Source organism: Elgaria multicarinata, chromosome 8 (genome assembly GCF_023053635.1).
Source record: "Elgaria multicarinata webbii isolate HBS135686 ecotype San Diego chromosome 8, rElgMul1.1.pri, whole genome shotgun sequence".
NCBI lineage: Eukaryota > Metazoa > Chordata > Lepidosauria > Squamata > Anguidae > Elgaria > Elgaria multicarinata.
Genome location: NC_086178.1, coordinates 64640432 through 64655489, shown reverse-complemented (window position 1 = coordinate 64655489; position 15058 = coordinate 64640432). Strand labels below are relative to the sequence as shown.

At 39.2% G+C, this 15058-nt stretch overlaps 1 protein-coding gene across 5 annotated transcripts in view; it reads right to left on the bottom strand.

The window, feature by feature from the left end:
- Positions 1-789: 789 nt before the first annotated feature.
- The window catches only part of VTI1A (vesicle transport through interaction with t-SNAREs 1A), a 282424-nt gene continuing 268155 nt past the window's right edge, over positions 790-15058 (bottom strand). For 2 of the 5 annotated variants that reach the window (XM_063132654.1, XM_063132656.1), the window contains one exon: positions 6323-7225. In XM_063132654.1, the coding sequence (XP_062988724.1) occupies positions 7132-7225 (94 nt within the window). In that variant the 3' untranslated portion in view covers positions 6323-7131. Of the gene's footprint in view, positions 882-6322; positions 7226-15058 lie in introns of those variants that run through there. The other 3 variants (XM_063132658.1, XM_063132659.1, XM_063132657.1) reach the window with 2 other exon arrangements.

Sequence of the window (15058 nt, the reverse complement as noted above, 5' to 3'; positions counted from 1 at the left end):
CCAGGACACACTCCCTGTGCAGTCTTCAAAATGTTTTCAAAGTGTTATATCCTGCTTAATGTAGATTTGGCCCTAGTCTAGCTTGTTGAGTTGTGCCCTATATTTCCAGACATACATTGCACTGAAACACATTGCAAATAGGAGATAAAACTATTTGGATAGAACGTTGAATGGGATCACACTTTTCTACCGCCTGTGCTCCCCTCACTGCTGCTTCCTTTTCACCCAAATGCTTTCTATTTATGCTTTGAAAACGGTGCCTCAAGCGTGGATGAACATCAAGGAGCAGCCCACGGGGACCTGAGGAACTTGTGCGGTTGAAAAGCTGGAAAGCACACCAAAAATGGCGGAGTCCTCTCAGTCTTGAAAGATGGTGTATAGGGTGGGCTGGCGCAGGAGACATATTTGTTGATGCCAAAAGGGTGAAAATTTTCCCAGAATGATTCACAGATCAAAGTCACTCACCTGTTGAAATAACAGGAACTGGACCACTGGCATAATACTATTGAGGTCTTGGGGATTAGATCAGTGAGAGCCATCAGTAATAATGTAGCTAAGAATTTCAAGTGTGTGACTTCTAGCTTGATCTGCCCATCCATCCAGGTTAGATTTTTTGTATCACAACAGGATTGTAGAGCTACCATCAACACACAATACAAGGAGATGCGCAATTAAAAATAAATGTGTCCCTCCCCCAATAAGAAGCACTTATTTGCAGCTGCTTAAAACAAAACTCTCCATGTTCGAAACCACATGCCGAGCTGACAGTTAACAGGGTGTCATGGATAACAGCATTTTATTACCACAGCCACAAAAGTTCTCAGGGATTTACATGTAACTCTTTCTATCACCAGGGTGTGCTTCAAATTTTTAGTAGGGTGCTTAAAAAAGAAAAAGAAAGAAAGAAAAGGGATTTATATTGGGGATGTGGTCCAAAGCGGTTAACTGAAATATATGGGAAAATATATGAATATTTATGCTTCAAAATTTTATTTAAAATCATTCTTTAATATATATTTTTTAGAAAGTCTAAAATGAAGGCCTACTGTACAGGTTGCAAATTAAGTACAATTATTTTTCTCTTCTGCACTTGAATATAACTCACAGCTAAAGTCATTTAAAGGGGTTAACATCAACCTTAATTAAATATTAAAGTGTGCCTGTACCTGCTGCTATTGTTGCCCTTAGAATAAGATATAACCTATTTTTGACAAGTTTTCATCTTTCTCTGTGGAAGACGCTACATGAAACCAAATCAGTGGCAAAGAGGAGGGTAATGAATAATCTATTTCATATTCCAACAGTACCCAGAGCTCTGAGTGGAAAAATATTCAGTCAGATGATAGCATGAAGCTGCTGAGGTACCACATGACGCAGCTAATGTTTAAATAATAATAATAATAATAACAACAACAACCACGATAAACAAATCATTAGCCCTTAACATTTGTTTAATGCAATTTGTTAATGAACGTAATGGTGGGGACTAATAATGAAAGAAAATAAAAACGTCTAAACAGGCGCCAAGCTGCCAGTGATGCTCAATTATTTCCTTGTCAAGTTTTTATGATTTAATGAGCTCCTCTGGGACTGACGGCTGTCAGTCAGTCGTGACTTTTTGACACCATTACAACTTCAAATACAGCAGCAGGCAGGCTGTTTTCCTCGGATTTGAAATACTGAAATGATCTGACAGGTTTAAAGAAAAGATGTGCAAAAAAAAAAAAAAAAAAAGGCAAGGGGGGAGAGAGAAAGAGAAGGGAGACACACACAGTTGCTTTTTTTTTCTTTGGGGGGGCAGACAATCTCAGGATGCTGTTTGGTAATGAAAACCCAATCATTGAGGTCATTATCTGATGAGGTGAATTTTTTTTATTTTTTTTTAGGAACTGGCAGGGTCCCCCCCCTTTATTTCTTTACTTAATGATAACCCTCAATGGGTTTGCCCCGCATGGGATGGTCAGAGCCGCACAATTTTGTTCACCATTAATTTCAGCCTTTGAAGCTCCGTGCTCTGAAGCAGCAGCAAAGAAAACCCCCCACCAAGCTGGCTGCAAAATAAGACAATCCAGCCTGCCTTAAACAGAATACCAAATGGCCTTGTATCCCAGAGATGGGAACTGACGTCAGTCAGGCTACATTTTTCTGATATTTTTCCCAAAACGTAGAGCATTTAAAAACTCTTTAAAACTTAAGCATCTGTAATTAAATTGTGTTTGATTCTGCATCAGTGCAGAATTAGTTTAGTGATTCTGCATAGAACTGTTTAGCAAATATGAATTTTACACCCTGTAGAAGCATGTTAATGTACATGCCTCAATTCATCATCATTCAATAAAGGCTTTGCTACATTAGAACACTTTGCTTTTTTATGGTTGCATTTGATTCATTCATCGACCTCCTAAAGATGTGACATATGAGTTCAGTGGAAGTCAGAACCTGTGTTGTGGTGGAAAAGGCAGTGATTATTCTACCTGTAGGGACTTAATTGCTCCGGCACCAGTAGCACTTTTGGTTTCGCTAACGTAAGCTTCAGGCTAATCCTAAGAATGCAACATTGGGGCAACATTGAGTCCAATGTGCCATGTCCTCAGATGAAAAATAACAATATCTAATACATGCGTATCTCCCCAGGTTTGCAATTAATTGAACTGAGGCTTATTATGAATCTAGAGATTCTTCATTTACCATTCTTCTCCTGTTACATGATGGTTCCTGTGATTATTTCCTATCAAAGGGTCTAAACTCAATGTCTACTCAAACTATCTGCTTTCTAGTAAGTCCATGAAAGGCAACCTCATGACTATAATCATGTAGGGAATATATGTAGCCACCAAGTTAATGTCTACAAGGGCAGTGAGACATTTCCAAATGGACAGTTGTGGTCTATGGAAGCCTCTGAATGCACCATGACATCATCATGCATACAATGGTTTGTGGCAAAACCCTTTTATGTAGCCCGTAAGAGGTAACTGGCTTATACTGGCTACCTAAACTTTTAGAATATGGCATATTCTTCACAGCTGGGGCTGTGAAGGTGCTGGACCAGTGCCTGGAGGCTGTAATGGGCTGGATGAGGGCCAATAAACTGAAGCTGAATCCTGATAAGATGGAAGCTCTGTGGATTGGTGGTTCCTGAGTCTGGGAATTGGGTAAGCGACCTGTTCTGGATGAGGTGGCGCTTCCTCTGAAGGAGCAGGTGCGTAGCTTGGGAGTACTCCTAGATCCATCTTTGTCACTGGAGGTCCAGGTGGACTCCGTGGCACAGAGTACTTGGGGTCAGCTTCGGCTGATCCGTCAGCTACGGCCTTTCCTGGACAGGGACAACCTAGCCACAGTAGTGCATGCACTGGTAACTTCCCAATTAAACTACTGCAACACACTCTACGTGGGGCTGCCCTTAAAGATGACTCGGAAGTTGCAGCTAGTGCAAAATGCAGCAGCTAGACTGCTGGCGGGTACATCTTACAGATACCACATACCACCGGTCTTAAAGGAACTCAAGGTGTTGGTAATGACGTTTAAAGCCCTAAACAGCTTGGGACCTCAATACTTGAGGGAGCGCCTCTCCTTATATATGCCTGCCCAAGACTTGAGATCTGTTGGAGGAGCCCTTCTCTGCATCCCACCAGCACAACACATTTGCTATGTTGGGACAAGGGAGAGGGCTTTCTCTGTTGTGGCACTCCAACTGTGGAATGCCCTCCCCTTGGAGGCCCGACTGGCGCCAACGCTTATTTTATTCCGGCGCCAAATGAAAACATGGCTTTTTAACAAAGCTTTTAATGGTTGAATTCACTAGGCACATTGTTTTAACTGTTTTAATAGTTTTACTGCTTTTACATTATATATCGTTTTAACTTGATTTATGGTTTAATTTGTTTTTAGCTGTGTATATTTACTGTTTTATACTGTATGCTTTTATCTGTACACCACCCTGAGATCTTATTGATATAGGGCGGGATATAAATGTTTTAAATAAATAAATAAAATATAATAATTTATTTGTGGGCATGTTGAGGTGAGATTTCACAGTTACATTTGTAAAATACTAGTGAAACAAATTTTTAAATTATTATTCAAGGATTCTGCATATTATGTTTGCTGGACTAGTTGGACTAGAAGATAAATCAGCATTCATGCAGATTTTACCATTGGGATTAAGAGGTAGATCAATGACAAAACAATAACAAATAACCAGTAAACTAACAGAATTTATTAATTTTTTTCTTTGAGGTTTATATTTACAGTAGCTGTTATCAGAACAAAGGATTTATGATAATGTACATCCTCTGACCTGCTTTTATATATACTTTTAACACTGGCAGGCTTCTTCCACATCCCCATTTGCACAGATCCCATGAACTCAGTCCTTCCCTATTATTAAGATGGTAAAGGCTACTGTTCTGTTTACACAACTTAAATGATTTATCTGAAGACACGCATGCCCTAACCTTTCCCAATAAACAGCATTTCTCTTGTGAATCTCCTCATCTTGAATTTCATCACTAAGCTATACAGGTTTTATTTGAGTCGGCTACATCAACATAGATTTCATTCAGTTCTTTGTATCTGGATAGTAAACAAGTTTAGGGCCAAATTCCATTCCCGAGTGTTTGAATAGGGATATCATGGAAGCCAACAGAGATTCAGTGTTCTTTAAAATACTTGGTGGGATAAAGCTACTAGATTCTTATGACCTTCAGGTGACTGCCTGACTATCTTTTGTGTCCCTCAAATATTTTCTGGTTTAGCCTATTCCCTAAGGCTTCAGAATTTCTAGTTTCATAATCTTTGCAAGGAACTCCACATAATATACTTCAAAGGTTACAAAAAACTTTGTTTACACCTCCAGGTAAATGGATGATCAAATTTTAAACATGGTTATTATTAAGCAACAGAGCCATCCTTCCTTAATATACACAGGTAATAGAAGAGGCTGTTAGACACAAATGTTTTACGGTAGAGGTGGCTACACGGTAGCTTCAAAGAAGCAAGCATTTATCAAACTAGGATCTGTCTAGTGATAGGGCAGGACCAAAAAATGGAATAGATGGGCATCAGGTTTGATGAGACCATCCCCAGAACCATTTAAGAGCAGGCCAAAATGACTCCAAGTCTAAGAAGAGTGGACATGGATCCATACGGCTCTGCACCGTAAGTCTACCCTCCCTACCTGGATGCTATAGTGCAGCAATAGTTCATAGTGAGTCCAGTAGGAAGGTCTTAGAGCTTTTCTACATGAAGCATTTATTGTGCACTCGTGATTTTTTACTCATGGTTGTTTACAGGCTCTTTAGATGACGTCATGATCCTCCAGTTTTCCTTCTGTTTTTTTCAGAGCACTTTCATGTTGTTGTTTTAGAATGGAGAAAATGTGCTATTACCTTATGGCTCCCTTTCTCCTTGTGTATTTCTGCTATTCTGCTACAGCACAGTTCCACTTATAGGTTATGTAGCAGAAAAGTAGGAAAGGAAAAGCTCTTATAAGCTTGGATCTCAATGCTGCAACAAAACCGAAAGCGATCACAGCCTTGTGTAGAAAAGCCCTCAGAAGCTGCTGCAAGCATGTGGGACAGTACCCAGGGGTTCCGAGAGCTATGGGAAATGATTCCCAACATCCAGGAATATTGAGAATCACGTGTACTATATTTCCCATAATTCCTGTTGGCCATGGCAGTACATGTTCACAGCAGATGCCTAGCAGGGAATCTACCACAGAGCCTGCTACAAGCCCTCTCTGCTGCTACCAGACTACATAAGCAGGAAAAAGGGACGGTGGAGGGAATGTCTCATGTTGGGATATTACAATAAGGACCAAACCCACATTGGATCTAATTTGAGAGCTAGAATATTTTGCCAACTACATGGAGGGTATTCTAATCCTGTCCAGTGTGTGTGTCTGTGTCCACCTATCAGTAAGGCTACTTCATATAGTACATTTTAAAGGTGTATTCAGAAAAACCTTTCACATAATAACAATGTAATATATGCGTTCAATTAAAGAAAACCATGTTTTCCATTAATCCTAACAATACATGAGCCAGGGGACCAGAATTGGCTGTGGCTTTCTACAGCATCTATACTAGGCAATAAACCTATATGTGCTGCACAAAGAGAAGGCACAAACAATGGCAACTGAGCCGGTATCAAAGAAATGCAAATTGAAGTGTGCCTTGCTTGCCTTAGACATAGGAAAACATAGTTATGTGGCTATTTTCTGGCCAACCCTGAGTAGATAGAATCCTAGCTAAGACCATTTTTGTTTAAATAAAATATATGTTAAATTTGGATGCAATTCATTCAAAATACTTCCCACACACAATCTCATCATATTTATTCTAGCATAGAACTTCAAATTCTAAGTATCATTATTTTGTTGAATTTAAATTTAGAACTGACATAGAGAGGATCTTTATACATCTGTTATCCAGTTTCTTCTCATACAAGACTCCACATACACAAAAATCTCAATAATACAAAGCAAAATTAACAGCACAGTAACATGATAATAGGGCAACACTATATACATGTCAGGGGGGGGGGAAGTTTGAAAGAAATAAGAAGAAAGATCTCACTAGAATAATAGGTTCGCAGTGGACATCTTATCAAGTTGATAGGTTTATTAGAAACAATAACTCCTCTGCTTTGCTGGGTTATATCTGTGACAGTTATTCAAGCATGAGTATGTGAGAGTATGTTGTTGAAATTTTGTTTGGTCCTTTCCCAAAATCCTAAATCACGACTAAACATCCTGCCAGAGATATAAATACTAACTCAACACAAGGTGTTTAACCTCTTAGAATTGTCAACATTAATAATCTGGTTTGGAATTTCATATGCTAATTACTATGCGATCTTGTATATCTGCTAATTATGTATGTTCATTCCATATGTTAATACGGGAAAACCAGAACAGTCACGCTATATGACACACTCCCTAAAACAAAGAAAAATATCAAATGCACATGCAGCCAGTAAGACAGAATATGCTTATGCTACTTGCACCAGAGTTGACCTGCGGGCTTTGAGAGGGAAGAACCATTTCAGTGCAAGAGAATGATTCATGTGGGCCACTTTGTCTTAATTACGCTGAAGCAGTTTGTTGCTGGTTAGTGAAGAACAAAGATATCAGTGTCCCTTGACAGAAAAATAAATAACCATCACGACTGCAAAGATGACGATGATCCCCAAGATAGCTATCAAAATCCGGTTTTGGATGATCCTAAGAGGAGAAAAAGAAGGAGAGAACATGGTAAAAGAGAGCAAGACAATAAAAGATTGCTCTAAATCATCCAACTATTCTTTTCTATTCAAGTTACCCAAATGGTTTGCCTCTGAGGGCCAAACTAGACGTGTGAATATTCATGTCTTTAGCCCTTGCATAGCTGCTTTTGTAAAAAATACCAGCCCCCCTCCTCAAACAGTAGCAGTGCCTTAATGTGCCTTAAAAGCTTTTTCCTAAAGCTTTTAAAACTTGATTTTGTTCTGACTTTATACTGTTAGTTTTACCCTACCCAGTGCCTGTTTACCCTACCCTGTGCCTGTTTGCTTTCTCTTCCCCTCCTTATTGTTTTATCATGGCTTTATTAGAATGTAAGCCTATGCGGCAGGGTCTCGCTATTTACTATTTTACTCTGTACAGCACCATGTACATTGATGGTGCTATATAAATAAATAAATAATAATAATAAATGTGGAAAGGAGGCTTTAACACACACACACACACACCGAGCTAGAATCCTAACCTGAATCTCCCATCCATCCATCTTCATGGTCATATATTTATTTATTTATTTATTTATTTGAAGACAGCTAGTTTGGCTGTCAGTTGTTGTACTTGAAAGCATTTTGTTACACAGTTGCTGAATTTAGGTTACTCATGAAGGGGTTGGGGTTTATCACATGTATATGTTTTGTGTAGGTATTGATTTACATCTTAGAATTCATCAAAACATTTAAAACCCACTTCAAACACATCCACCCAACCAAATCTAACGAAATTCCAGGAAAAGTTTACAAGCAACATATCTACAAAGTATTCCAAACCATTATGAACCTTCTCAAACAATTTTATTTTGGTTTCTCATCCAAAGAGAAAGAATTAGGTAATTTGAGCAGATTTTGCTATTAAGGTAAAAGACTTCAAGGATAGGAAATATGTGTTGGCAAGGTAGTTACTTATACCAAGTACCAAGGGAGAAGTATAAAAGATAGTTATGAGGGAAAGAATGATATATTATAAAGAAGCAAGTGTCAAACTGTGAAGCTTATGTTTTAAAAGCCTTCTTTGTCTCAGTAACACAGATTCACTTATGGTAATAAAGCAAGTGTTACATTGCAGTGTAGTTAAAAGGTAGAAATTAGTAATACTAAAAAGATGCAAGAAGTAATAACACTTTATATTATTCCACCATTTGCCGAGATGAACCTCTCATTTCGTCAGGATAAAAGCTATCACTCGTCAGAGTTTAAATGACATTGAGCAATTTAAAAGATATTAAAAAGGAATAATTGAATAATAATCAAGATTGTTTTTAGGGAAGGCCTAGGTTTTAATCTAATGTAGTCTTTAACTTGGTTCTCTCTAAAGAGAAGTAATATTAACTTCTACACAACAAGAACATTTTTGGCTATAGAGAATCTTCAGAATCATATGGAGAAAAGACAATAACCAATTGAAAATTTCATTTAGGCTTATTTTTTGAAAAATGAAAAGTATGATCTAAAGGAATTCAAATAAAGAAACAATGGATGGTATGAAGAGAGACAACTGGGTGTATTATGCTGGACAATGGGGTCAAACGGAGGTGGGTACGGTTTTTATGTAGCAAATTGAAGTATGTTAGATGTGACAATTGTCTTGGTTAAATAAATATATCATATGAGATGGGTTTGGATGCACAGGACGGGTAAGTGGAAGTGTAGAAGGATGCAGTTTTGAACCAACTTCAGATCCCTCCCTACTTTTCTCACAATGCCCCCTACTGCTCCAACATCTACCTTAAAAAAAGAAAAGAAAGAAAAGTAAATGGATGGATGAAAACTGTCACATCAGACAAACACACTCCCCTGTGACACTTTAAAAGGACTAGCTCTCTATCCTCCTGACAGGTTACAAAATGATCACATTTGCTGACACGTCTTCCGCAAAACTGCTTTAGTGCTTGTGTCCACTTTGCTAGCAGGAGATGAATGGCCTGCTTTGTCCTCATTTATCACTTAAAGCTGAACTAAGATCTGTCTCGTTTATTTTTCCCTTCCTCACTAGAAAGGATAAAGCGCAGCATTAATTCTCCCACGATGACAGCTAATTCAAACTTAACAGGCAATATTTACTCTGCCAAAAGGAGTGGAGTTCTCTGTCTCTCTCTTGGAAGGAAAAAAATGTTTAATGGTCTAACAAACTCAAGCTAATTAAAGGGGCTTCTGCTTCTTATTAGTTTGCGGTGCGGATTAACACCTGAACATAAGCTAGTACTCTCTCTTCTTCTTTCCCTCTTCTTCTGGGTATTTTCTAGAAAAACAACACCTAATACCAAACTATTTGCCCAAACAAATGTGTGAAAAGCAGAGTGCATATTTACTCAGTCACCCTCATTGATCCTGAAAAGGAACTCAGGAAACTTGAAATTCAGCAGAGAAACAGATTAAAAAGCATGAAAACCCTTTAAAAATTTCAGTCTTAAATAACGAACAGTAATATGCCTCTAATACAACTGTGCTGACAACCATTTTATTTGTGGGATGAGGGCCCCAAGGCATCCATAATGCTAATTTATAAAGGATTAACTGTGGATGAAACTTGCTCTGTCTAACACATAGTTAGGCAAATGCATACATCTAACATGCTGAATTCTTAAGCCATCGCCTCATATCTGACCTAGTTATTAGTGTTTCATCACAACCAAATTAAAGTAAGAAAAAAAGAATAAATAAAACGATTCCTCCGAACGTTTCATTTCTAATTCTCTGGCTGCACACTCGATTGCAAGATTACTTAATCTGCAAGCTCGTCTCAAAATCCTCATCAGGAGAAGATGGAGCAGTGCAGCCCCCCACCTGTATCTGCTAATTAAATGTCCCATTAATGTGTGAATGTAGGCTATGTATATCAAAGTTCAACTTCCAGGAATTTGAATTAGCTTGCCCAATGCAGCAAAAGAATACAATATTGAACAGAACAAATTAATCATGAAAAAAGGACGGATGTTATCAATGTGCTCCTCTGCAGAGTTATTATTATTATATTTCATATTTAACCCTAGAATAAATACTTCCTTTAAATCTTTATAGAAGTTATACTGACTCTACTGCTTTAACTACCAGGGCAGCAGAGCAAGGGGAACTCAGAATATGTTGCTAGAGCAGCAGAGTTCTGCTTTGGAGGGGGATGGGATGGGACATGAAAAACTTTGATTCTGGTGTTAGTGCATTTCAGATCTCAAGTCCACAAGCCAAGGCACTGAAGAAAAGGATGAAGTGGAGAGGGGGCTGGGTGGGATTTCAGCAATATTCTGTAATCAAACCAGCTCACAGTGGCAGAACAATGGTTGGCATTGGCAGGGCCCATCTGTAAAGAGGCCTCTAGGACTGTCACAGCCAGACACTGCCAGTGGGTATTGCTCCAGGCAAAGCAACAAGGAATTTCAAGCGGGGGAGGGAAAGAGGAAAAAGTGGGGTTCAACATCATCTGCAAAAAGCCACCGACAAAAACAAACAAACGATATTTGTAATTTTGAATTCCTTTTACCTAAAAAATTCAGCAAAATCTCCCAGACAGGGGACCCAGCGCTTCCTTTGAAAATGCAAAGCATGTTTACAGGGTAAATAATTTAAGAAAGAATATACACTTGAAAGGAGACACCCACTGAAACATCCATGGCTAAAGTGCCTGAAGGCAAAAACTTGCGCATTTGCATGCTGCATTTTATTAAGTTAGCACACTGTAGCTTTAAAAGAATGCATGGCCAAATTAAAAGGAATGTGTGACTAAAACATCAAGGATGCTTCCAGTTTGCATTATGAATCACAGTGTTGCTGATATTAAGGCGAATTAACTGTTTATTCGATGCAGCCTGTGTGCCGAAATCACAGAAAGTATTGCCCACAGATTCGTATACTGATTTAAAATGGGGCTAGATGAGACATATGGGTTGGGATGAGACATTTAGAATCTCCCTTTCTCATTTTTCAGTGACTGTGGTAACAGGACTGTGTCCATAGAGGGCTTGATTACACTTTAAGTTCTCTGTGCAAATGTGTCACCAGAGATGGATGGGACAACACACACTGGGGGCGGGGGGCGGGGGGAGTAAGATTCTGAACCAGCCCTTAGTGGTGAAAGTCTATTGTAATAACTACTGGTTTTTACTGTGCAACAAAAAAGAGGTTCTCACATTATCTTGATTTGTGATTATGTGAAGCCTTCAATCAATCATAGATCCACAGCCAAAGATCAGATGCACAGTGTATAAGTACAGATTCCACAGCTCTGCATGCTTCTGCCCAATCACATGCCCATTTATGGCTGAACCTGTACCTTTCAGAGGAGGAACCCCTGCATAGAAGGATATTCAAATTCCTCATTTACACAGGATTTTACAGCACATAGCATTTTCCACTATTGCCATTTTACAGATTTTCAAGGCCAGGAGAGTGGTTTGCTCAAGTTAAAGCTAGGATTTTACCTGTAGCCTCCAAGATCTAATTCCAATACTGCACCACACCATCAATGAAGTATACTTTAGTACGGTTGACTTGTTGCCCTATGGGCATACCTTCCATATAATTTTGAACATAAAACACCAAAACCACACATAAAGAAGGGCATGACTAGCTTGAAACTAGGAGGGGATCACTGTTGGTGTACCATATTAAATAGATGTGGGCAAAATACAACATAGTGAGTAAGCATCAGGCCTTCAATTCTGGTTCCTTTTCTTATGCGGAGCCACCGTGCCTAACTTTAGCTGAATAAACTTCCTAGTTGCTCCACTCTGAAGTCAATGCCAACTTTGTTCAGCAAGATGATGAATGACAGGTTCAATTTCCCACCTTACAGGTCAAACAGTTTGTCTCCACCATGATCTCCAGACCAATAGATATCAAGCCCACACCCGTTCCCAACAACAATGTTGCAGGACCTTATTGTATTAAAATTATATCTCTCAAAGTCTATGCCTGCAATGACTCTGGTGAGATTGGCAGCATGGTTATATGTGCAGGAGTTCCAGAATAAACTACTGCTTATTACATTACGTTATGTAATGTAAGATACTCTTACATTAAGGATTCCAACGGAGTTTCAATTCTTTAGAAAAACAAAAAAGAAAGAACCAAAAAAACCCAAAGCTGCATTCATTAGTGGGGAAGTGCACGACATTTAGAGTTCAGCCTAATGTCTTGCACACGCTTTAGCGCCTGACTGACCAGCGCTGAATAATGATGCCCTGCTATTAAGCACTAATGGTTACAATAACAATTGTCATGAAAATTAGAAACTGTACTAGCATGATACAAAATATGTGACATGAGCAATCCTCTGCAAACTTTATTATACAAAGTGCTTTGAAAGTTTTTCCTCGAAATAATGAAGGACGTTCCAAGAGGCATTCTCCTCTGACACCAATACAAATATGAGAAAAATAAATGGCTGTCCTGAACCAGTTAACATGCTTTTATTTCATTTTCAAAGAACAGTCTTGGGAAAAATACTCATCTCAAGGACATTAATGGATTGATGAGAAAACCTCAGGTTTAATTATATACTCTCAAAATGGTTTCCATGCATTCAGCATTTAACTAGACCAAATTTTGGCCAAAGGAATTTCACCCCCATAAGCAACACTAAAGATTAGGCCACTTACATTTTGAGAACTATTTATGGATAGCCGCTGACCTGATTCGCACATAACAACCAACCACGGAGTGAATTAATCCATGGTTTGTTAGGGCTGCTCAGGAGCGATTGTGCTGCCTTCCACCCACTTGCCACTTCCGCTTTGTGGTTTAGAAAATAGTGCCCCATTCCTGTGTTGTTTGGCGTGGAGAATCCGTAACTCTCAGTTGTTGAGGGGGAAACGACCCAGAGTTTTAACACATGGTTTGTTGTTGTGTTAGAACTATGGGTTGTTTCCCCCTCAACAACTGAGAGTTACGATCCAGAGTTTCAAGTTCATATATCACACCAAAAATTCCTGGGTTGTTTTTTAAACCAGATGTATAGTGGAAGCAGTAAGTGTCAGTGGATCCACTTGCTCCTGTGCAGCTCCAGAACCCATGTGTTGTCATTGCACATGATGAACTAGGTCAAAGTCTAGAATTTATATACATATTTAAAATAAACCAATTGATACAAGCAAATCAAACAGAAAACATTGTCAAACACAATAAGCGCATGAAAATCAGTATCTTAAATATTCAAAGCAACTACAGTGGTTGAATTTGTTGGGCACACAGTATACGTGTCAATGGATTGGGATTCCTTCCTGGAACATGTGCCCCATCCTGGTGACTGTACATAGGGCTTTTACATGCACATAGGGGCTACATGAAGCCACTGTGTATACTTTGATTGTCTTGGACAGATCATGCAGTTGGGGCCTTCACAGCACAGCACTAATTCTCTCACAATGTAAGACTTAATAGGGAGGTGTTTTTTACTGTGCCCAAAGGAGCAGAGTTCTCTGTCTTTTTAGGCTACTATGCAAATTTATTGGTGCAAAGCACGGACAGGGCAGGCAGAACAGGATGGAAAGCAGGACAGATCCAAACCTCCTCACCACATATAGGCTAGAACATGAAGGGTAAGTAGCCAAGACAGTTGAACCATAACAGTGGCTTCTCCATGGCAAGAACACATCAAACAGAGGTGCTTAATCTGGACTAAAAGCACCACATTCCACTTAACTAGGACAGGAGATTTACCAGTTAAACACTGACAACCATTTGCCACATCTTTCTGGAATATTGTTAGGAATGAAATAAAGTTTGTAAATAACTCTGCCTGTAAAACACCATAAATTGTTACAACAAATAACCTTTACTAAACTGTAGACATCTCAAGCCAACCAGTAAAAACTTCTTGAGTCAGGAGGTCAGATTATCATGGGGAACCAACCCATTACACTTCCAATGGCAGCTCCAAGTTTTTGGAGGCCCTTGGGCAACACACCCTCAATGGGCTGACTCCTTCAGTGAGTCTACTTTTACCACCATTGTCAGTAGTTGCTGTTGCTCCTCAATCTCTTCCTCATGTTTGCTACCACATACCACATTACACATACTTGCTTGACAGGCAGAGCGCCGGAGAGTAGTAGTCTGTGGCATTTAATGTTCCACCTTCTCATCATCACCATTGTCTTTATCAGAGGGAGAGGGATATGGACAAGAAGTTTGCAATGGTGAAGAGCGGAGAGGAGGAGCAGTTCCAGGGGGCTCTTGTCAGAGGATTCCTACTGGAAAGATGACCAACTCTGCCTATCCATGATGGTAGTCCTGTACACTTCCAACAATGTAACTTCCAGGACCTCCTGACATTTCTCAAGTATGAGCTGACAGAAGTTACTTGGTTGCTCTTCTGAAAATGCTTGTCTGTCGTCCTGCCTGTTTTTGCTTTTCTGTGCTGCTGCCCCTACCATGATAACAACACTCCATCTTAACTTGCTCATTGGCATCTGGGTTTTGGACATTTTCCCTCTCTCCTTTCCCGGAGACAAATGAAGCCCTCTTCCACATCCAGAATAGGTCCCTGCAATGATCAAGATGTGATAAAATTGCTGACCAAGGCCAAATTATCATTTAAGGATGTTCTGAAATGGAGAAGTCAATAGGGATTCTAAATGCAACTTGTTGCTTACAAAACCAGTAGCCAATAAATCTCCTGAATCCATAGGTGTTAATTTGTGTGCTATTATTTTCAGTAAAAGATAACAAGCTTTTTCACAACAATATTGCAATAAATTCAAACAGCTACCCTATACCCCCTTTCATTTAGCTACATTCACTAAGGTTCATGCTTTTCCACTATCAGAACAAACTTTGTAAACAAAGGTCT